The sequence below is a fragment of the Orcinus orca genome, chromosome X (assembly GCF_937001465.1).
Source record: "Orcinus orca chromosome X, mOrcOrc1.1, whole genome shotgun sequence".
NCBI lineage: Eukaryota > Metazoa > Chordata > Mammalia > Artiodactyla > Delphinidae > Orcinus > Orcinus orca.
In genome coordinates this window covers 43,046,635-43,072,008 of record NC_064580.1, presented here as the reverse complement: position 1 = coordinate 43,072,008, position 25,374 = coordinate 43,046,635, and the positions used below count along the sequence as shown (strand labels likewise).

Here is a 25,374-nt window from a genome sequence, read left to right as displayed (position 1 = left end):
CATATCCACCCAGAAAAGCTAGACTCCACCTCCTTACACTTAGAGGGCTCAGCCTGCCTTGTCCACCCTCCAGGACACACCTGCTACCCTGCTTGCCCTACACCATGGTCCCAGACAAGCCTCCTCTGCCCAGCCGCCCCAGCCCCTCAGACATGCTCCGCCCACCTTTCTGTCCCGCCCAGTCTGCCTAGTCTCTCCAGGCTCCACATGCCTGACTCTGCCTTCTTGGACACACTCTGTCTTGCCTTAAGGCTCCCAGCCCTGTGGGTCCCATGCGCTGCCAGGCCCTGCCCGCCTCCCAGACTCTCAGCCTCATATACCCCTCCCCACTTCCTGTACATACTCTGCTCTGCCTTACCTCTCACATGCTGAGCCATGCCAAGCCCTGCCCCTCCCCCACTTGCACGTGCCACGCTGTGCGCTGTCTGCCCTGACTCACTCACCTAGAAGAATTTGACAATCTTTATTCTGAAAACTACTCCTACCTGAACCCAGTAACGCCTACTAAAAAATATACAAATGTTTTTAAATCTTTGCGTGCATTTGCACACACACGCAAATCATTACTCTCAAAGATTAAAAGAGCAAGCACACACACAAAGAATACACACGTTTTGGTTAAGACAGTTATCAACCAGAGAACACATACTAGTTTCGAGCTACAGATGCAATATTAATAAAAACTCACCCTGGCCTTAGTCTTAAAGGAAGTCTGAACACTTTCCAATGAATAAGCATCACACGGGGCACAGAGAAGTCGCGTTAGAAACAAAAGCCTTAACTTTTGAAAATTGAAAAGGCATTTCTAAACTCTTGGTAAAAAAAATAATAATAACGGAAATTAGAAAATACTTAGAGCTTAACGAAAACGAAAACAATACATACCCAACTGTGGTCTCAGCTGACAATATGAGAAGACAGAAAATAATGATCTGAGCGCTCAACTCAAATTCGAACAAGTCCCCATACTGCCTCCAAAGACACCCATTATCAACCCCCAAATCCCCTTCGATGACCCCGTCACCCACCCCTCCGTCTTCAAAGCCCGGAAAGCGCTACACGGAGGAAAGCTTCAAGGCAGCTGAGGTAAAAACGGCAGCAAAGCGACTTCCGGTCCGGTATCGACCTTAGCGCCACCCCTTCCCGAGAGTACTGTGTTTGCACTTGCTCCAGACCCTTAATATCCGAGCTGCTGTACAGCCCAAAGTTTGAAACAAATGGTTACAGTGAAACAATAGTTGAGTACACGCTGTTCTGTGCGCCATGAAGGATACACTTGTTTCTTTTGACACCCTGTTTCACACATAAGGGTGATCTTCACTGCATTATTGTATGTGGCAGGAAAATTGATCCCTTTACCATTTCCGATTACTTTGAATAATTTCATATTAGTACCATTTTACTATCTGCTATTTCAATCATGAGGTAGGCAATGAGAAAAACAAAGAAAAACAAGTAAATCAGCTTTTAGAAGTCGAGAAAGTAGAAAAAGATTTATGGAAAGGCAGGAAAATAGAAAGAAAAATGTAAGAAGGTAGTAATAAGTTCATATTTGAAATTTATACTTTATTACATAATCAGTAATAAAAAATTGTCAATGGGGTAAACTCTCCAGTTAAAGTCAGAGATTGTCATTTTGGATGAAAATTAACAAGTCTAGCCATATGCTGTTTATGCCAAACCTGGCAAATCATAAGGCTACAGAAACGTTTGAAATAAAAGGATGGAAGGAAATTTGCCAGGTACATGCTAATCAAAATAAAGCAAGGTCAATTATATTAATATCAGACTAAAAATACTAAGACAAAAAGTATTAATTGGGGTTCAAAGGGTCATTCTATAATGATTTGATTCACCATGAACATGTAAAAATCTTATATAATACATGATTAAATCCAATCTTATATAATTAAATCCAATCTTATATAATACATGATTAAAATGATGTAAAATGAAAATAAAGAAAAATATATTAGTAAAAGTAAAATAGAAAAAAACATTATCATTGTGAAAGATTACAATCACACTGCTCACCTTTCAGGACTCAGCTTTGGCATCACCGTCTGGGAAGCTCTCTCTGCTTCCTTTCCATCTGGATGACCAGCCTCTCTTCTGAATGAATTTGTGGACATAATTATATAGCAAGAATGTTTCTTTTATTTTAATCTTGAAATTAAGAAGTAAATGGAGGCATTGTCTGAACCCCTCACACCTGTTTTGTCACACCCATCTTCCTCAACTAGAAATGAAGGCAGGGACAATGTTGGTCTTGCTCACTACTGGTTGCGCAGGGCCCAGCTTACACATGACACACAAGAGTGTCCAGTAGCTACTGATGATCAGGTGCCTTGCCTGGTGTTGTTGCAAAGTGGCAAATTACTGCAATTTATCTGGCTGCATATTACTCCTTGAAGATAAGAGCAAATAAATGCTGTAATTTACACTAGAGTTGCATCTAACTAATCATCATGTAGAAAAGCAAAGTTCAAAAATGTTAAGATGTTGCTGTTAAGAAGCTATTGTCCTGGTTTGAGCCTAGCCTCTAAAGACAGTATCCCCTGCTAAATCTTCACAGTTTTTATCAAATCCAGTTTAGGGATTGGGGCAAGAGGTGAGAAATTCGAGCTGAACTAAGAAGTAGTCTGCGAGCTCTAAAGAAAGCATTACTACCTCTCTACGGCTGTGAATGTTTATAAGCACTACTTGTTTTGTCCCAGCTAAACTTTTAACTTCCCTTTGAGTTATTTTTCATCACCGTGGCTCATTCAAAGAATCTCGGACAGCGTTTTGCTCTTCACCTCTGACTTCAGACCTACTTCTCCAATATCTCCTGTCTCTTTACTGCTGATTTCTTTCATTCCCAGTTCCAAAGCCCTAGTTCAGGTTTCCTGTATTTTACATTATAATGAACTCCCACCTCTGACATGTGGCTGGCTAATCCATTTTGCCTCCAGGGTTGTCTTCCCAAAGGGCCACAGATGAAAAAATTATGTCACCATTCTCCTTGGGAATCTTCCCTGGATTCCCAGGGTATTCAGAATCAGTCCTCCACTCTATGGTGTGCCCATCAAAGTTCTCTATGACAGGGCCCCACCTTCCTGTGATAGACAAATCCTCTTCCCAGGCCCTCCAGGTGTCAAACACTCAGGACATCCTGGATAGTCACTCTCTTGTCAATGCAGCATGGGCTTCCACATTCCAGACCTTTGCTCAGGCTTGTCCTTCTCTTTTGCTTAGTCCTGCTCACCCTTCAAGACTCAGCTTTGGCATCACCATCTGGGAAGTTCCCTCTACTTCCTTTCCAACCAAGTGACCTGCTTCTCTTCTGAATGCACTTGTGGAAATAGTTATAATAGTGAGTGGTGTTCCTCTTATTTTAACCTTGGAATTATAAAGGATGGGGGAGAGTTGCCTGTACTTGTCTGTTTTGTATTTGTCTGCTTTTGCCTGTCAACTTTCTGCTTATCTTTCAACGTTAAGCTCAGGTGCCTGCCCCACTGGGAAGCCTTCCCCAAACCCCTTGCTCCTCCTTTTTTAGTTTTCTCACAACACCTCTGTCATTCTGCTTTGTGTCACTGTGTGGGTTGCAGGTTTCTCTCCTCTACTAGACAGTTAAGGCAATGCTGGAGTGTGAAGGACTCCCAGCACAGTGTTCCTACAACAGTTGTTGGGGATTCATATATTGGATATTATAAAAACCAAAGTTTTAAGGTTTATTTTAAGAAATAGTCTTCACAAAGTGAGAGAGTGGCATGGACATATATATACTACCAAACGTAAAATAGATAGCTAGTGGGAAGCAGCCGCATAGCACAGGGAGATCAGCTCGGTGCTTTGTGACCATCTAAAGGGGTGGGATAGGGAGGGTGGGAGGGAGGGAGACGCAAGAGGGAAGAGATATGGGAACATATGTATATGTATAACTGATTCACTTTCTTATAAAGCAGAAACCAACACACCATTGTAAAGCAATTATACTCCAATATACTCCAATATACTCCAACACTCCAATTATACATCCAATAAAGATGTTAAAAAAAAAAGAAATGATAAAGGGAGTCCTGAAGGTTGAAATGAAAGGACAATAGAGAGTAACTTGAAGCCATATGAAAAAATAAAGATCTCAGTAAAGGTACATACATGGGCAATTATAAAAGGCAGCATTATTGTAACAACGGTGCATAACCACACTGTTTTCTACATGATTTAAGAGACTACTACATTAAAAAAAGCAATTATTAATCTAGAAGCTACTATTATTATAACTTTGGTTTGTAACTCCACATTTTGTTATCTTCATAATTTGACAGGCTAATGTATTTTTAAAAATTATTAGCTTATGTTTTTGAACACACAATGTATAAAGAAGTAATTTTGTGAAATCAACAACTGAAAGAGGTGGGGATGGGGCTATTAAAGGAGAAATTTGTATATGCTACTGAAATTAAGCTGGTGTAAATTCAAATTAGAGTGTAATAACTTTAGGATGTTAAATGAAACCCCCATGGTAACCACAAGGAAAATTGCTATAAAATATACACCAAAGGAAATAAGAAAGGAATTTTAAAATTTCATTACCAAAAAAAAAAAAAACCCAACAACTAAACGCAAAGGAAGACAGTGTTGCAGGGAAGGAGGGACAGAAAGCTAAAAGACATACAGAAAACAAATGCCAAAATGGAAGTAAGTCCCTCCTTATCAGTAATTACTTTAATGTAAATGGATTAAACTCTCCAATCAAAAGATAGAGATTGGCAGAAAGGATTTTTTTCAAAAAAGTGATCCAACTGTATGGGGTCTACAAGAAATTCATTTTAGATCCCCGAACACTAATAGGCTGAAAGTTAAAGTATGTAAAAGGTTATTCCATGCATAATAAACAAAAGAGAGCAGGGATGGCTATACGAATATCAGACTAATAAATTTTTAGTCAAAAACTCTTGACAAGAGACAAGGAAGGACATTATATATTAATAAAAAGTTCAAAACAGTGAGAATATATAACAATTATAAACATTTACATGCCTAATAACAGAACATCAAAATATATGAAGCAAAAATTGACAGAATTGAATGGAGAAATAGTTTTACAATAATACTTGGAGACTTCAATACTCTACTCGCAATAATGAATACAACAACCAGACAAGAGATAACTAAGGAAACAGAGGACATGAACAACACAGTAAACAAACTCGATCTAACAGACATATACAGAACACTCTACCCACTACAGCAGAATACACATCCTTCACAAGTGTACATGGGACATATTCCAGGATAGACCACATGTTAGGCCACAGATTAAATCTCAATATTTTCTAAAAGTTAGATATCACACAGAGTATCTTTTCTAAAAACAATGGGAATGGGCATCATCAGATAATCTACAAGCAACAAATGCTGGAGAGGGTGTGGAGAAAACGGAACCCTCTTGCACTGTTGGTGGGAATGTAAATTGATACAGCCACTGTGGAGAACAGTATGGAGGTTCCTTAAAAAACAAAACATAGAATTACCATATGGCCCAGCAATCCCACTACTGAGCATATACCCAGAGAAAACCATAATTCAAAAAGACACATGCACCCAAATGTTCATTGCAGCACTATTTACAATAGCCAGGGCATGGAAGCAACCTAAATGCCCATCGACAATCAAATGGGTAAAGAAGATGTGGCACATATATACAATGGAATATTACTCAGCCATAAAAAGGAACAAAATTGGGTAATTTGTAGAGACGTGGATGGATCTAGAGACTGTCATACAGAGTGAAGTAAGGCAGAAAGAGAAAAACAAATATCGTATATTAATGTATATATGTGGAATCTAGAAAAATGGTACTGGTGAACTGGTTTCCAAGGCAGAAATAGAGACACAGATGTAGAGAACAAACGTATGGACACCAAGGGAGGAAAGTGGGGTGCGGGCGGTGGTGGGATGAATTGGGAGATTGGGATTGACATATATACACTAATATGTATAAAATAGATAACTAATAAGAACCTCCTGTATAAAAAATAAGAATAATATAAAATATTAAAAAAATAAAAGCAATGGGATGAAATTAGAGATCAATAACAGAAAGAAAACGGGAAATTTCAGAAATCTGTGGAAGCTAAACAACACACTTTTAAGCATCCAATGGATCAATAAAGAAATCACAAGGGAAATTAGGAAATACTTAGCGACAAATGAAAAAGAAAACATAACATACAAAAGCTTATGGAGGACTTCCCTAGCGGTGCAGTGGTTAAGAATCTGCCTGCCAATGCAGGGGACATGGGTTCAATCCCTGGTCCAGGACCATCCCGCATGCCATGGACCAACTAATCCCATGCACCACAACTACTGAGTCTGCGCTCTAGAGCCCATGAGCCACAAATACTGAGCCCACGCACCACAACTACTGAAGCCCATGCACCCTAGAGCCCGCATACCACAACTACTGAGCCCACGTGCTGCAACTACTGAAGCCTGGTGCCTGGAGCCCCTGCCCTGCAACAAGAGAAGCCACCACAATGAGAAGCCTGTGCACTGCAACAAAGAGTAGCCCTTGCTTGCCACAACTAGAGAAAGCCTGTGCACAGCAACGAAGACCCAACACAGCCCAAAAATAAGTAAAATTAAGAAAAAGAAAAGCTTATGTGACACTGTGAAAGCAATGCTAAGGGATAATTATAGCTATAAACACATTAAAAAACAAGAAAGATCTCAAGTCAACATCTAACTTTACAACTTAAGGAACCTGTAAAAGAGGAAAAAATTAAATCCAAAGCTAGCAGAAGGAAAGAAATAATAAAGATTAGAGATAAAATGAAATAGAGAATAGAAAAGTGATAGAAAAGCAACAAAACCCAAAGCTGATTCTTGAAAAGATCAACAAAATGGATAAACATTTAGCTAGATGGACTAAGAAAGAAACAGAGGATTCAAATTATTAAAATCAAAAATGAAAGTGAGTACATTACTACTGATTCTACAGAAATAAAAAGAATTAAAAGAGAGTACTCTGAGCAATTGTATGCCAACAACTTGGATAACCTAAATGAAACGGACAAATTCCTAGAAAAACAAAGCCTACCAAGACTAAACCATGAAGAAATAGAAAATCTGAAGAGACCAATAATTAGTAAAAAGATTGAATCGGTAATCAAAAATCTCCCAAGAAAGGAAATCTCTGGGCCTAATAGCTTTCCCAATGAATTCTACCAAACATTTAAAGAAAAACTAACATCATTCCTTCTCAAGCTTTTCAAAAAAAAATTGAAGAGTAGGGAATGTTCCCTAATTCATTCTATGAGGCCAGCCTTATGCTGATCCCAAAGCCAGACAGACACTACAAGAAAAAAAAATCCATCACAGACCAAAATCCCTTATGAACATTGATGCAAAAATAGTCAACAAACCAAATTAACAGCATATTAGGATTATACAACATGATCAACTGGGATTTATTTCTGGAATGCATGGTTGGCTCAACATGAAAACTGAACAATGTAATACACCAACTTAACAAAATGAAAGGTCGAAAAGCCAAATGGGCATTTCAATTGATGGAGAAAAAGCATTTGACAAAATTCAACACTCTTTCATGATAAAAAAAAATCAACAAACTAGGAATTGAAAGAAACTACCTCAACATAGTAAGATTGATGTATGAAAAACCCACAGAAAATACGATACTCAGTGGTAAAAGACTGAAAACTTCCTCTAAGGTCAGACACAAAGCAAGGATGCCCACCTTTGCTACTGCTATTCAAAATAGTGGAAGTCCTGACCAGAGCAATTAGGCAAGATAAAGAAATAAAAGGCATATAAATTGGAAAAGAAGAAGTAAAATGATCTCTGTTCACAGATAATATGCTCTTATATGTAGAAAACCCTACATTCCATAGAGACACCAAAAAAAAAACCCTGTTAGAACTAATATACAAATTCAGCAAAGTAGCAAGACATAAGGTCAGCACACAAAAATCAGTTGCATTTGTATGCACTAACAATGAACAATCCAAAAAGGAAATTTAAAAACCAATTGCATTTATAATATCAAAAGGAATAAAAATATTTAGGAATTAACTTAACCAAGGAAGTTAAAAGACTTGTACAATGAAAACTACAAAACATTTCTGAAAGAAAATAAAGACAGAAATAAATGGAAAAATAACCCATGTTCATAGATTAGAAAACATAGTTAAGATGTCAATACTGATCTAGATTGAATGCAATCCTTATCAAAATCCCAATTTTTTTTCACACAAAAAAATCCTAAAATTCATATAGAATCTCAAGGGACCTTGAATAGCCAAAACAATCTTGTAAAAGAAGAACAAAACTGGACGACTCACATTTCCTGATTTCAGTCTTACTACAAAGGTACAGTAATCAAAACAATATGGTACTGGCATAAAGACAAACATAGAAGCCAATGGAATAGAACAGAGAATCCAGAAATAAACCCTTGTATATATGATCAAATGATTTTTGAGAAGGCTATCAAGACCATTCAGTGGGGGAAAAACAGCCATTTCAACAAATGGTGCTGGGAAAACTGAATATCCACATGGGAAAGAATGAAGTTGGATCCTTACCTAACACCATATTAAAAAAAAAAACTCAAAATGGATCCATGACCTAAATGTAAGATCTAAAACTCTAAGAACATAGGGCAAACACTTCACAACATTAGATTCAGCAATGGTTTCTTGGGTATGACACCAAAAGAATAGGCAACAACAACAACCAAAAAAATTTGACAAATTGAACTTCATGAAAATTAAAAATTTTTGTGCATCAAAACACACTATCAGGGCTTCCTTGGTGGTGCAGTGGTTAAGCATCCACCTCCCAAAGCAGGGGACATGGGTTCAAGCCCTGGTCCAGGAAGATCCCACATGCCATGGAGCAACTAAGCCCATGTGCCACAACTACTGAGCCTGCGCTCTAGAGCCTGCAAGCCACAACTACTGAGCCCACGTCCCACAATTACTGAAGCCCGCACCTAGAGCCCAGGCTCTGCAACAAGAGAAGCCACCACAATGAGAAGCCTGGGCACCGCAACAAAGAGTAGCCCCGGCTTGCCACAACTAGAGAAAGCCCACGCACAGCAATGAAGACCCAATGCAGCCAAAAATAAATTAATTAATTTTTAAAAAGACACTATCAATAGAGTAAAAAAGGCAACACACAAAGGGGTGAAAATAATTGCAAATTTTATATCTGATAAGGGATTAATATCCAGAATATATAGAGAACTCCTAAAACTCAACAACGAAACAACCCAATTAAAAAGTGGGCATGGGACTTCCCTGGCAGTCCAGTGGTTAAGACTTTGTGCTTCCAATGCAGGGGTCACAGGTTCAATCCCTGGTCAGGGAACTAAGATCCCGTAAGCTGCACAGTGCGGCCAAAAAAAAAAAAAAGTGGACAGAGGACCTGAATAGACATTTTCCAAGGAAGACACACAGATGGACAACAGGCACATGAAAATACACTCAACATCACTAATTGTTAGAGAAATGCAAATCAAAACTACATGTAATACCGCTTCACACTCATTAGCAGAGCTACTATCAAAAAACAGAAAATAACTAGTGTTGGCAAGGATGTGGAAAAATTGGAACCCTTGTGCACTGTTAGTGGGAATGTAAAATGTACAGCCACTATGGAAAAAAGTGTTAACAGTTTCTCAAAAAATTAACAGTAGAACTACCATATGATCCAGCAATTCCACTTCTGGATATATATTCAAAAGAATTGAAAGCAGGGTCTTAAAGAGGTATTTGTCCTCCCATGTTTATAGCAGCTCTTAGAAAGAGCAATAACTCCGTTCTGCTCCTACCGGTACCAGGAAAGTGGTCTTTTCAAGTCTGCCACTGAACTGGGGAGTTGGGGGTGGGAGTAGGGAAAGTTAAAATGCCACAGAACTTGCTGTTCGTACTGAGATTCAGTATATGTTCTTGACTAAATGCTTCCCAGGTAACTGAAAAACTTTGGTTGATTTCCAGAGTTGTGAAAAAGTTGATTTTGACAATATTGTGCCAGTTTTTTCATTGCTTTTATGGAAGGGTGAAATTCCAGGGATCCTTACTCCTCCATCTTTGCTAATAGTGCTCCCTTTTATCCTTTTTTACATCTTTAGGACCTGCAGTGATTTCACCTCTGTCATTCTTAATCTTAGTGACTAGTGTCTTCTCTCTTTTTTTCCTGATCATTCTGGTTAGAGGTTTCACGATTTTATTGATCTTCTCAAAGAACTAGCTTCTGGTTTCATTGATTTCCTCTATTGATTTTCTGGTTTCTATTTCATTGATTTCTGCTCTGATCTTTATTATTTCCCTTCTTCTAATTACTTTAGATTTAATTTGCTCGTACAGCTTTTGTTTCTTAAGAAGGAAGCTGAGATTACTGCTTTAAGAGCATTCTTAATTTCTAATATAAATGCTTAGTGCTATAAATGTACCTCTAAATATTTCTTTAGCTGAATCCCCCAATTTTTATATGCTGTGTTTTCATTTTCATTTAGGTCAAAATATCTTATAATTTCAAGTTTTATTTCTTCTTTCATCTACAGATTATTTAGAAGTATGTAATTTAGTTTCAAAACATTTGGGGATTTTCCAGGGATCTTTCTGGTTTTGATGTCTAATTTAATTCAGTTCTGGTCCCAGGCCATACTTTGTATGATATGAATACTTTTAAATGTATTTGATTGGTTCCATGACCCTGAATATGGTCTATCTTGGTAAATGGGTTACATGTGCTCTTGTAAAGGAAGTGTAGTCTGCTGATATGCTCTATAAATGTCAATGAGGGCAAGTTGGTTGATAGTGTTATCCAAGTCTTCTATATCCTTACTTCTTCTCTTCTGTTTACTTATTCTAGTGATTATTGAGAGAAGGGTGTTGAAATATTGGACTGTAATTGTGGATTGATTTATTTCTCCTTGCAGTTCTATCAGGTTTTTCTTGACACTTTTTGAAGCTCTGTTATTAGGTCCCTAAACATTCAGGATTGTTATGTCCTTTTGGTGAATTAACCCCCTTATTATTACAGAATGAACCTGTCGAGAGAAAAACTGTGACTCTAAGAGTACTTAAAGATTTTACTCAACGGATGTGCATCAGTTAGAAACTTAAGAACGATAAACTTCCCAAGCTGAGGCAGGATTAATTTATGTAGGGCAAGAAGGGCATATGACTGTGGTCTGTCCCAGGCTGCAATTTTTCTTATCTGTAACTGCTGAAAATTTGTGGTTCGAACTGTTGAGGGACTGTTCCAGTTTTCCATGCCTTCTTCTCAGGATCATAGGTGCAATCTCATGCCTGCAGCTTTCAGAACAGTTTTTTTGAAACCTGTTTCTGTCATTCTTAAAGTTTTTCAAAGTTCAGGAGAAGAGGAGATTGAAAGAAGGAGGAGGGAAGAGAGAAGGGGAGATCAAGATGGCAGAGGAAGAGGATGCAGAGCTCACCTATACCCACAAACACATGAAAAATACATCAACGTGTGGAACAATTCTCACTGAAAACAAACTGGAGACTGGCAAAAAGGCTGTAAAAATGATCCACACAGAATCAGCTAGGAAGGGAAGAGAAGCAATCAGGTCAAGACCTGCACCCCTGAGAGGGGGCACAGAAGATGAAGGGGACTGCACAGGCTCAGAGGTCCTCCCTGGGGAGTGAGAAGTTCAAGCCACATATTGAGCACCCAGCCTTGGGGTCTGACACGGGGAAGACAAGAAACTGGAGCTGGTTTGAAAACCAGTGAGACTAATAGGAGGGCTGTAAGAAACCTACACACCACTCATGAAGAGCATGCACATGCTTGCTTACTCCCCGGAACAAGGGTGGGGAAGCATATTGAAACTACCCAGGACTCTGGCTGGTTTCCCATGACCAACCCAGCATGTGACCCAGCCTGAGCTAAGCCTCTGCTCTGGCCCCACTTGCTCCATGGTGCAGCTCTGCATTAGGGTGAGGGCTACCATGGCAGAGGGGAGTGCGCAGTTGTGAGGGACCGAGCTGGCTCAGACCCAGCATGGCATCTAAACAAGGTGAAGGCAGCCATTGCTGGCACTTGCAGGAATGGTCCAGAACAGTGACTGGTGCTGGTACTGCTACAGCCTGTGCCCTGACCCACACCAAGCACCTGCTCCAGCTCCTCTTGCTCCAGTACTGCTCCCCTTTGGGACAAGGGTGCCCGTGCTGGGAGACGGGAGAGCACACACTTAGAGGGAATGGAGCCAGCTCAGACCAGACTCTTAGGACTTATGCTCCAGCAACTTAGGACCCACCCCCACCCCTACCCCCACCCCCACCCCCAACAGGGTGGTGTTGGCCACTGAGCAGAGGAGAAGCCCTAGACCACATCTGGCCCTGGCTCTAGCCCCTCCATTTCCAGCCCCACCTTCTACCAATGTGATAGCTACCAGCACACTCTGGGGGAAGATGTGATTCATGCTCACTTCAGATCCAGCTCTCCCATCAAAGCCACTGGGCACATGAAGACAGTATTGTGATGCTCCCACACAAGGACCCTCCTTCAAGATTGGTATAGGTAACTATTTCACCTAATTTCATAGAGACAGAGGAAGTTAAGCAAAATGAGAAGGCAGAGGGATTTTTTCAGATGAAAGAACAAGAGAAAACCCCTGAAAAAACAACTAATGAAACAGAAATTATTTATTATTATTAAAGAGTTCAAAGCATTAGCAATAAAATGCTAACCGAATTAAGGAAACAGATATATGAACACAGTGAGAATTTTAACAAGGAACAAGAAAATATTAAAAAGAAACAGGCAGAACTGAAGAATAAAATAACTGAAATGACAAATACACTAGGAGGAATTAACAGCAGACTAGGTGATACAGAAGAACACATAACTGATCTGGAAGATAGAAAAATGGAAATCACCCAATTAGAACAGCAGACAGAAAGACAAATGAAAAAGAAAACGAAAGCAACATACGAGATCTACGGGATAATATAAAACGTGCCAACATCCGCATTATAGGGCTTCCAGAAGGAGAAAAGAGAGGAAAGGGAATTGAAATGTATTTGAAGAAATTATGGTTGAAAACTTCTGAAACCTAAAGAAAGAAACAGATATCCAGGTACAGGAAGCACAGAGGGTCCCAAGCAAGATGAACCCATACAGACTCACACCAAGATATATCATAATTAAAATGGAAAAAGTTAAAGATAAAGAGAGGACTCTAAAGGCGGCAAAGAAACATGGAGTCAGTTACAAGGGAACCCCCATAAGGCTCTCAGCTGATTTCTCTTCAGAAACTTTGCAGGCCAGAGGGAGTGGCATGATATATTCAAAGTCCTGAAAGGGAAAAACCTGCAACTTAGGATACCCTACCCAGCAAGATTACCATTTAGAATAGAAAGAAAGATAAAGAATTTCTCAGACAAGCAAAAGCTAAAGGAATTCAGCAATATTAACCTCCCTAAAAGAAATATTGAAGGGTTTTCTCTAGAAAGAAAAGAAGCAAGAATCTATTGGAAAGGCAGATATATAAAAGGATTGATGATCACTTAAATAAGCCAGTACATAGATTAAAAAACATCAAAAAAATTTGTAAAAGCAATTGTAACTACAATTAACAGCAAAAGGATAAGCATGAACATGTAAAATAGAACATCAAAATCACAAAATGTGGGGGAGGGAAGTAAAAAATGTACATCTTTTAGAATGTGTGTGACCTTAAATGATTATCAGTTTATAGCAAGTAGATACAATTATGGGTCAACATATATGAATCCCACGGTAACCACAAATCAAAAATCAACAATAGATACACAAAAAAACAAAAAGAAAGGAACTCAGGCATACTACAAAAGAAAATCACCAAACCACAAAAAGAAAAAGAAATGAACAAAAAACTACAAAAAAATGAGAAAACAAGGAATTAAATGGTAATAAATACATACCTATCAATAATTACTTTAAATCTCAATGGACTAAATACTCCAAACAAAACAGGGTGGCTGACTGGATAAAAAAACAAGACCCTTCAACATGCTGCCTACAAGAGACTTCAGGGTGAGAAAACACACACAGAATGAAAGTGAGGGGATGGAAAAAGTTATTTTGTGCAAATGGAAATGACAAGAAAGCAGGGCTAGCAATACTCGTATCAAAATACACTTTAAAACAAAGGCTATAATGAAAGACAAAGAAGGGCATTATATAATGATAAAGGGATCAATAGAAGAAGAGGATACTACACTCGTTAACATATATGTGCCCAATACAGGAGCACCTAAATATGTAAAGCAAATACTGACAGACATAAAGGAAGAAATTGACAATAGTACAATAAGAGTAGGAGACTTTAACGCCCCACTGACATCAACGGGCAGATCACTGAGACAGAAAATCAATAAAGCAATAGAGGTCCTAAATGACACAATAGACCAGTTGGACTTAATTGATATCTACAGGGCACTACGTGCAAAGAGAGCAGAATACACATTCTTTTCAGGTGCAAATGGAACGCTCTCCAGGATAGATCACATACTAAGTCACAAAACAAGCCTCAACAAATTTACGAGGATAGAAATTATTTCAAGTATCTTTTCTGACCACAAAGGCACAAAGCTAGAAAATAACTACAGAAAGAAAAAGGGGGAAAGAACAAACACGTGGAGACTAAACAACATGCTATTAAAAAAAAAGTCAACAAAGAAATCAAAGAGGAAATCAGAAAATACCTCAAGACAAATGAAAATGAAAACACAATTTTCCAAAATCTGTGGGATGCAGCAAAATCAGTTCATAGCAGTACAGACCATTCTCGAGAAATAAGAAAAATCTCAACTAAACAACCTAGCTTACCACATGAAAGAATTAGAAAAAGAAGAACAAACAAAGCCCAAAGTCAGAAGTAGGAAGGAAATAATAAAGATCAGAGAGGAAGTAAAAAAAATAGAGATAAAAAAACCAAAAAGGTAAATGAAACCAAGAGCTGTGTTTTAAAAAGGATAATGAAACTGATAAACTTTTAGCCAGGCTCACAAAGAAGAAAAGAGAGAGGACCCAAATAAACAAAATAAGAAATGAAAGAAGAGAGATAATAATGATATCACAGAGATTAAAAAACTCATAAGAGAGGGCTTCCCTGGTGGCGCCGCGGTTGAGAGTCCGCCTGCCGATGCAGGGGACACGGGTTCGTGCCCTGGTCTGGGAAGATCCCACATGCCACGGAGCGGCTGGGCCCGTGAGCCATGGCCGCTGAGCCTGCGCGTCCGGAGCCTGTGCTCCACAACGGGAGAGGCCACAACAGTGAGAGACCCGCGTACTGCAAAAAAAAAAAAAAAAATCATAAGAGAATACTGTGAACAGTTATATGCCAACAAATTGGACAACCTAGAAGAAATGGAAAATTTCTAGAAACATACAGCCTGCCAAGACAGAGTCAAGCAGAAACACAGTTTGAACAGACTGATCACTAGAAGTGAAATTGAATCTGTAATTAAAACATATAAAACTTCCAGGAGGACCTTCAAGATGGCAGGGGAGTAGGACATGGAGATCACCTTCCTCCCCACAAATACATCTAAAATACATCTACACATGGAACAACTCCTAATGAACACCTACTGAACGCTGGCAGAAGGCCTCAGACTTACAAAAAGGCAAGAACATCTCCACGTGGCTGGGTAGGGCAAAAGAAAAAAGAAAAAAACAGAGACAAAAGAGTAGGGACAGGACTTGCCCCTCTGGGAGGGAGCCGTGAAGGAGGAAAAGTTTCCACACACTAGGAAGCCCATTCACTGGCGGAGATGCGGGGTGGCGGGGCGGAAGCTTCGGAGCCATGGAAGACAGCGCAGCAACAGGGTTGCGGAGGGCAAAGCAGAGAGAATCCCGCACAGAGGATTGGTGCCAACCACCACTCCCCAGCCTGAGATGCTTGTCTGTTCAGGGCAGGTGGGGGCTGGGCACTGAGGCTCAGGCTTCGGAGGTCAGACCCCAGGGAGAGGACTGGGGTTGGCTGCGTGAACACAGCCTGAAGGGGGCTAGTGCACCACAACTGAGGGAGTCTGGGAAAAAGCCTAGGCCTTCCTGAGAGGCAAGAGACCATTGTTGCAGGGTGCTCAAGGAGAGGGGCCATCCCACCATAGGAGTTTCTACCTACATGCACTCACAGACGGCAGGGCATCACCCATGCGAGCCGCAGCTGCTACCTAGGATCCCAGAGGCGGGCGCGACGGCTGCCGCTGCTGCTGCCGAGGGTCCCGGGAGCAAGTGCAGGTCACTGCCCACACCTTCCTGGGAGCCTGTGCTGCCCACCACTGCCAAGGGTCCCATTATCTGGGGCCAACTTCCCTGGGAGAATGCATGGCATGCCTCAGGCTGTAGCAACTTCCTGCTGGCCTCTGCCACTGCAGGCACTCCCCCCACACCCCAACTGTGACAGCTGTATCCCTCCCTCTCCCCGGCCTGAGTGAGCAAGTGAGCCCTAATCAGCCTCTGCTTTCACCCCTCTTGGCTGGGCAGGAACAGATGCCTGAGGGTGGCTGACAGGCAGAGGAAGGGCCAAAACCAAAGGTGAACTCCAGGGGCTGTGCGACCAAGGAAGAGAAAGGGAAATCTCTCCGTGCAGCCACAGGAGCAGCGGATTAAACCCCTGCAATTGGCTTGGTAAAACCTGAATCTGTGAAATATCTGAAGAGAAAACGAGTGTTCCCACAATCGAGGCTGTGGACTTTGGGGGCAACTGTGGACTTTGGAGACAAGTACATGCAGGAGTAAGGCCAGATCAGAGTCTGAGCTGGCCCCACAGTGCCACAGCAGGTCCAGAGACCTACCTAGAAGTATTGGAGGACCATTGTTTGGGGGTGCGCAAGGAGAGGGGATTCAGAGCACCGCCTAAACGAGCTCCAGAGACGAGCGTGAGCCGCAGCTATCAGTGCGGACATGAGAGATGGGCATGAGACGCTAAGGCTGCTGCTGCAGCCACCAAGAAGCCTGTGTGCGAGCACAGGTCACTATCCACACCTCCTCTCCGGGAGCCTGTGCAGCCCACCACTGCCAGGGTCCCACGATCCAGGGACAACTTCCCCGGGAGAACACACAGTGCACCTCAGGCTGTTGCAATGTCACGCCGGCCTCTGCCACCACAGGTTTGCCCCGCATTCTGTACCCCTCCCTCCCCCTGGCCCGAGTGAGCCAGAGCCCCCTAATCAGCTGCTACTTTAACCCCATCCTGTCTGAGCGAAGAACAGACACCCTCAGGCGACCTACACGCAGACGTGGGGCCAAATCCAAAGCCGAACCCCAGGAGCCGTGCAAAAAATAAGAGAAAGGGAAATTTCTCCCAGCAGCCTCAGGAGCAGTGGATTAAATCTTCACAATCAACCTGCATCTCTGGAATACCTGAATAGACAACGAATCATGCCAAAATTGAGGCAGTGGACTTTGGGAACAACTGTAGACTTGGAGTTTGCTTTCTGCATCTAATTTGTTTCTGGTTTTATGTTTATCTTAGTTTAGTATTTAGAGTTTATTATCATTGGTAGATATCTTTATTGATTTCGTTACTCTCTTCCTTTTTATATATATTTTTTTTCCTTTTTCTCCTTTTGTGAGTGTGTATGTGTATCCTTTGTGTGATTTTGTTTGTATAGCTTTCCTTTTACCATTTGTCCTAGGGTCCTGTCTGTCCGTTTTTTTTTGCTTTTGGTTTTTTTTTTTTAGTATAGTTTTAGGGCTTGATATCACTGGTGGATTTGTTTTTTTGGTTCGGCTGCTCTCTTCTTTCTTTTTTCTTTTTTTAAAAATTTTTAATATTTTTTTATTTTAATAACTTTATTTTTTCTTTCTTTTCTCCTTCCTTCCTTCCTTTCTCTCTTTCTTTCTTTCTTTCCTTCTTTCTCTCTCTCTCTCTCTCTCTCTCTCTCTCTTCCTCCCTCCCACCCTCCTTCCCTGCCTCCCTCCCTCTCTCTCTCTCTCTCTCTTTCTTTCTTTCTTTCTTTCTTTCTTTCTCCCTTTAATTCTGAGCCATGTGGATGACAGGGTCTTGGTGCTCCAGCCAAGTGTCAGGCCTGTGCCTCTGAGGTGGGAAAGCCGAGATCAGGACATTGGACCACCAGAGACCTCCCAGCTCCACGTAATATCAAACAGTGAAAGCTCTCCCAGAGATCTCCATCTCAAAGCTAAGAGCCAGCTCCATTCAACAACCAGCAAGCTACAGTGCTGGACACCCTACAACTAGCAAGGCAGGAACACAACCCCACCCATTAGCAGAGAGGCTGCCTAAAATCATAATAAGGTCCCAGACACCGCAAAACACCACCGGACACGGTTCTGCCCACCAGAAAGACAAGATCCAGCCTCATCCACAAGAACACAGGCACCAGTCTCCCCCACCAGGAAGCCCGCACAACCCACTGAACCAACCTTAGCCAGTGGGGGCAGACACCAAAAACTACGGGAACTACGAACGTGCAGCCTGCAAAAAGGAGACACCAAACACAGTAAGTTAAGCAAAATGAGAAGACAGAGATATACACAGCAGATGAAGGAGCAAGGTAAAAACCCACCAGACCAAACAAATGATGAGAAAATAGGCAGTCTACCTGAAAAAGAATTCAGAGTAATGATAGTAAAGATGATCCAAAATCTTGGAAATAGAATGGAGAAAATACAAGAAACGTTTAACAAGGACCTAGAAGAATTAAAGCGCAAAGAAACAATGATGAACAACACAATAAATGAAATACAAAATTCTCTAGAAGGAATCAATAGCAGAATAACTGAGGCAGAAGAACGGATAAGTGACCTGGAAGATAAAATAGTGGAAATAACTACCACAGAGCAGAATAAAGAAACAAGAATGAAAAGAATTGAGCTCCCAGCCCCGCCCACCCCGGCGGGTGAGCAGACAAGCCTCTCGGGCTGATGTTGAACTATCCTTGTGTCTCTGGAATAAACCCCACTTGATCATGACTTTTTTTTTAACATCTTTATTGGGGTATGATTTCTTTACAATGGTGTGGATCATGACTTCTTTAGAACTACAAGCTCCTGAACTGCTTTCGTCCACTGATCTTCTTTCTAAGTTACAAGAGAAGACAGCTTTACCAAATCTTTTATTTCAAAACATTGAACTTCTGTTTTCCACCTTCCAAGGGTTTCCAGAAAGAAAGCAAAACCACAGACTTGTCAACTGTCAGAGAGTTTAGATACTTCAAGTTCTGAAAGTGAAGCAGAGAGTGAACCAGAACAAGTTTCTGGTTACAACAGACTACTTGCCACATTAAAGGATGTTTCCAAGGAAGATGAGGAGGAGGAAGAGGAAGAAGAAGACAGTGTTATAGATGAGACAGAAATGAATCTTGAAGATGGCGATAGTGACATCAGTGTGGAGGAAGAGACGGCAGTAGCGTCTACTGACATGCAGAAGAATGCGGCCTTACCTGCTGACCCTAAGGGAAAAGATGGGCACGGGCCACCTGGCACATCAGAGGAATCCCCAGAGGAGTTTACAGATGCAAAACATGAGTCACTCTTCAGCCTAGAAACCAACTTTCTCGAAGAGGAAAGAGAAGGCAACTGTTCTCTGAAAGCATTACAAGATCCATTTGCACAACATGTAAACAAAGAACTGAAAGAAAAAGAAATCCAGGCTGTTGCCACAAATCCCAAAACTACCCACCAGCTAAAATGGCCCATCCTGGGCCAGCTTGTCTTTTCATCCAGGTTTCAACAGTTGGAAACCGGAAACCTTTAAACCCCCAAAGGACATTGACTTAAAGTCACTTCATCTCCAGAAGCCTCTGGAATCCACCTGGATCAAGACCAACAGCCAGTTCCTCTCTGGTCCCCCAAATTCAAGTAGCCCCTTCACACCCCTCCAGAAAGAGCTCTTCTTAATTATGAATTCTTACCAGGACCTGTTCTACCCAGAAAGGACTGCCCTGAAGAATGGGGAAGAGATCCGCCACGTGTACTGCCTGCATGTGATAAATCACGTCCTCAAAGCCAATGCCCAGGTGCTTACCAACAACAGCAGGTGCCGAAGCCAGAAACTTGGGATGGGTGATGATGATGACTTCAGGGACCAAGGGCTAACGAGGCCCAAGGTGCTGATAGTGGTGCCATTCCGGGAAGCTGCTTTGCGGGTGGTACAGCTCTTCATCAGTCTTCTTGAGGGCGACAGCAAGAAGAAAATAATTGTAGGCAACAAAAAGGTTTAATGGAGAGTATGGCTCAGATCCCGAGGAGAGACCACCCAACCTGAAGAGGCCTGAGGATTATGAAGCTGTATTTGTCGGCAACATCGATGACCACTTCAGGACTGGAGTGGCAATACTGCAGAGAAGCATCCGACTTTATGCCCCCTTCTATTCGTCAGACATCCTCATTGCCTCCCCTCTGGGCTTGAGGACCATCATTGGTGGAGAAGGAGAGAAGAAGAGAGATTTTGACTTTCTGTCTTCTATTGAGCTTCTCATCATTGATCAAGCTGACATTTACCTGATGCAGAACTGGGAGCATGTCTTGCATTTGATGAACCACATGGACCTACTGCCCTTGGACTCACATGGGGTGGACTTTTCTCGAGTGCGCATGTGGAGCCTCAATAATTGGTCCAAGTACTATCATCAGACGCTGCTGTCTGGGGCCCTGCAGGATGCCCAGATCAACTCTGTGTTCATCAAATACTGCGTCCATGGGCAAGGCCAGGTGGCTGTGAGGAATGTCCCAATGACAGGCTGCATCAGTCATGTCCTGGTGCAGCTCCCACGTGTCTTCCAGAGGATGGAAGCTGAAAACCTAGCTTCAGTGATTGATGCCAGGTTTAACTTTTTCGTCAACAAGATTTTGCCTCAGTATCGTGATGCAGTCATGTCTCACACGCTTATCTATGTCCCCTCCTACTTGGACTTTGTGCGTCTCCGAAATTACTTCAAGAAGGAGGAACTGAACTTCACTCATATCTGCGAGTGTGCCCAGAAGTCTGGTGTCTCCAGGGCCAGACACTTCTTCCTTCAAGGAGAGAAGCAGTTCCTGCTCCTCACAGAGCGCTTCCATTTCTACAAAAGATACACAATAAAAGGCATCAGGAACCTGATTTTCTATGAACTGCCAACATATCCCCACTTCTACAGTGAAGTCTGTAACATGTTGCAAGCCACCACCAGAGGAGAGGAAGCTGCCTGGACCTGCACTGTCCTCTACTCCAAGTACGATGCCCAGAGGTTGGCTGCTGTGGTCGGGGTCGAGCGGGCTGCACAGATGCTGCAGTCCAAGAAGAACGTCCACCTCTTCATTACTGGAGAGAGATGAGAATTGGTTGGACAGGAAATGGTGTTTGGTGTGATATGTCATGCTTGGTTCTGTGTCACTTGGACCTGATTCTGATCACTTACACAAAGAAGGGCTGCAACAAGGAAGGAGCACCAGGCAGGTTCTTATCAGATACTTCTTTCTTTTCAGATCATATATACCTGAAAAGTTCAGTGTAAACCAGATTTTGGTAAAACCCATCTTTCAGAGGTCAGGGGAGAGCTCATGGGACTCTGAGAAGTTGATAGAAGGAATCTTCTACTTGTGAATTTTTTTGGACGCCATAAATTCTTTTGTTGTGACTTCACCTCTAATTTATTACACTTGGTAAATTCTTAAAAAAAAAAGAACGAAAAGAATTGACTCAATCTACACTACCAACTCTGCAGGGGTAGTGTGAAAGCAGCATAGACAATATGTAAACAAATGAGTGTGGCTGTGTTTCAATAAAACTTTATTTATAAAAACTGGTGGTGGGCCAGATTTGGCCTATGGGTTCTAGTTTGCTGATCCCTGATATAAAGAACTCTTAAAAATTGAGAAACATGGGCCTAAAAACCTCATTTTGAAAATGTGGGAGCAACCTAAATGTCCATTGACAGATGAATGGATAAAGAAGATGTGGTACATATATACAATGGAATACTACTCAGCCATCAAAAAGAATGAGATAATGCCATTTTCAGCAACAGGGATGCAACTAGAGATTATCATACTAAGTGCAGTAAGTCAGAAAGAGAAAGACAAACACCATATGATATCACTTATATATGAAATCTAAAACCTGACACAAATGCATCTACGAAACAGAAACAGACTCACAGACGTAGAAAACAGACTTGTGGTTTCCAAGGGGGATGGAGGGTGGGGGAGGGATGGAGTAGGACGCTGGGGTTAGCATATGCAAGCTATTATATATGGAATGGATAAACAAGGGAAAAAATATTTTAAAAAGAATACGTATATGTATAACTGAATCACTGCTGTACAGCAGAAATTAACACAACATTGTGAATCAACTATACTTTAATACAAAACAAATTTAAAAAATGGGAAGACATGAACAGGTAATTCACAAAAAGAAAAAGAGATGTACGATGGCCACCAAATATATTTTTAAACCTCAAACTTACTTACAATTAGCAAAATGCACATTAAAATAACACCAAGATGCCATGTCTCATCTATCAGACTGGTAAAAATTAAAAGTGTGACAATATGTTATGTTGGTGAGGCTGTGGGGAAAAAAGCACTCTAGTATATTTCTGTTGGGAGCACAAACTGGTTTGATCCTTCTGGCGAGGAATTGGGTAATATCTAACTAGACTACATTTGTTCTTACCTCTTGAGTCAGCAATCCTACATCTAGAAATCCATCTTAAAGATCTCCAACAAAAGGAAGACTATGAATGGATATGGAATGATTTCATACTGTTAAATGAAAAAAGTGAAGCTTTAAAGAGTGTCTAGAAAGAAGGGGATATAAGAAGACATACATGTCCTTGCAAAAGAAATACAGGAGGATACACTTGAAACTAAAGAGCTCACTTACCTACATGGGATAGGTGGGAAAGGGACAGGATAGTAGGGACAAGGAGATAGGTGACGCTTCTCTGAATATACCTTTTTGTGTAGCTTTGATTCATGAAACCATACTGTTTCACATCCTCCAAAAAAATTAAAATTAACTACAATGTGGGGTGAACCCTAAATGACATATACGCTAACAAATGAACATACCTATATTAAAAATGAATAGTATAATGGCACTGAAGAGGATGGGAAAGGAAAGAAATTAGCCTAAGTATTTCACTTATCAGTAGAGGGCACAGAAAGACACTGGAGGAGGAAGAGACTTCTCTTCCTAGCTCTGGTGTGCTGCTCTCACCAAGTTCCTGCAGCACCCATGGCTTCTGCAGTGCATCCCTAGGTGGACAGTAGCACCCAGCGGCCATAAGCATGTGGCACATCCCATAAACGTCTTCCCCCGTCATCCCAGAGGGCAGACTTCCATCAAGCCCTGCCAACCAGCTCAGCAAACTTCTCTGCCATCCAATGGGTCTTGGTCGTGCCCTTTCCAATTAGATCAAATTCTAAGCCGGGGTGGAGAGATGGGGAGTGGCCTCTTTCTCAGGTGCTTTATCTCAGCACTAGGGATAAAGGCTACTCCCTATATTTGCTATTCTTTGGAGTGCTCTTTACCTCTTAGTAGCCAATCTCCCATTCCTCCAATTCCCTGTTATAGTTAATTACTTATATTAAACATGCTCTCTTCAAACTCCTGTGTGATTTCTGTCTCTTGATTGGGCTCTAAGAATATACTAGGTAACACTGGAGTGTTCTGCCTAGTCAGTGAGCACATTTAGTGCCCAGATCCTGTTTCTCAATACCATTCTCCAATAAAAGGAGTTAGGGCTTCTTGGAGAAGTGCTTGAGTCCAGGGCTGGAGCAGGGAAACTACAAGATGAACCTGAAACATCTTGTGGTGCCAAAAAGTAAGAACGTACTCAAAAAAGGCAGGGCATGTCAAAAAGATACAGAAGCCAACCCAGAGGAGCTCCTAATGGCCAAAGCTAGAGATCTGAGCAACAAAACATAAACAATAGTATTGGATTATAACCCATGAAATAAAAATGAATATCCATAAGTCCATACTGATATAAATACATGATTGAATAAATTAATAAATGGGAGAGATGAGACAGATAATTTGGAGAATTTCAAATAATGTGTGTAGATATTTCCCCGTCCAGGAGGTAGTGGTTAACATCCTCTCCCCATCCCTGGGTGTGCTTAGTGACTTGCTTCCTAAGACTGGAGTATAGAAAGGGGGTGGGGAGTAACTTTATAGTGGAGAAAGCTGGCAAACCTCTGCCAAGGGAGTGATCAAGGTTAACATTATTGGGGATAAGTCAGGTTGATAGCATGTACCCCTGATATGAAGTGATGAGAATGGTACTTCACTTCTGTGGTATTCTTCCCAAAATCTCAAACCCTAGTCTGGTAATGAGAAAAATGTCAGATAAGACCAACTGAAGAATGTTCTATCAATCACTTGACCAGTACTCCTAGAAACTGTCAAGGTCATCACAAACAAGGAAAGTTTGAGAAACTCACAGTCTAGGGGAAGCCAAAGAGACATGATGAATAAATGTAATGTGGTGTCCTGGATAAGATCCTGCAACAGAAAAAAAAATTAGTTTAAAACGAAAGAAATGCAAATAAAGTGTGTAGTTTAGTTAACAGTAATGTACCAATGTTGGTTCCTTAGTTGTGACAAACATACCATAGCAATGTAGGATGTTAACGATAGGGAAATCTATCTTTGAGACTTTTCTATAAATCGAAAGCTATTGTAGATTTTTTAAAGTTTATTTAAACAATAAAAAAAAAGGACACAGGAGCCAACCTGAAGGAGCTCCCAATGGCCACAGCTGGGACAATGTGAGCAACACAATAAATAATGCTAGTTCAGTAGCTCCCCCCTTATCCATGGGGGATATGTTCCAAGATCCCCAATGGATGCCTGAAACCACATATTGTACCGAACCTCATACATACTATTTTTCCCTATACACATACATACCTATGATAAAGTTTAATTTATAAGTTAGGCACAGTAGAGAATAGCCAAACTGCCAGCATCACTACTCCTGCACTTTGGGGCCATTATTAAGTAAAATAGTGGTTACTTGAACACAATCACTGCTATATTGCAACAAACGGGTGGGATACACTGGATGAAGGGATGATTCACAGCCCCAGGCAGGACGAAGCGGGATGGCGGGAGATTTAATCACACCACTCAGAATGGCACACAATTTTAAAACTTATAAATTGTTGGTTTCTGGAATTTTCCATTTAATATTTTTGGACCACATTTGACCATGGGTAACTGAAACTGTGGAAAACTAAACTGCGGATAAGGAGGGGCTACTGTATTGGAGGATAACCCAGAGAATAAAATAAATATCCATGAGTCCATACTGATATAAATTAAAAAGTGAATAAAAAGACAATAAATAAGTGAGAGGGGAGGGACAGCTCTTTCTTAGAGAATAATCCCAA

At 41.2% G+C, this 25,374-nt stretch overlaps 2 protein-coding genes across 2 annotated transcripts in view; both read left to right on the top strand.

Annotated features, from left to right (window-relative positions):
- The window catches only part of LOC125963073 (U3 small nucleolar RNA-associated protein 25 homolog), a 153,118-nt gene that overhangs the window by 96,661 nt on the left and 31,083 nt on the right, over positions 1-25,374 (top strand). The window lies entirely within an intron of this gene.
- Positions 1,012-21,773, top strand: LOC125962905 (U3 small nucleolar RNA-associated protein 25 homolog). Its single transcript, XM_049704496.1, is given in 4 exon segments — positions 1,012-1,118; positions 19,147-19,729; positions 19,731-20,200; positions 20,202-21,773. Coding segments are annotated over 4 exon segments (2,265 nt in total). The 3' UTR covers positions 21,307-21,773.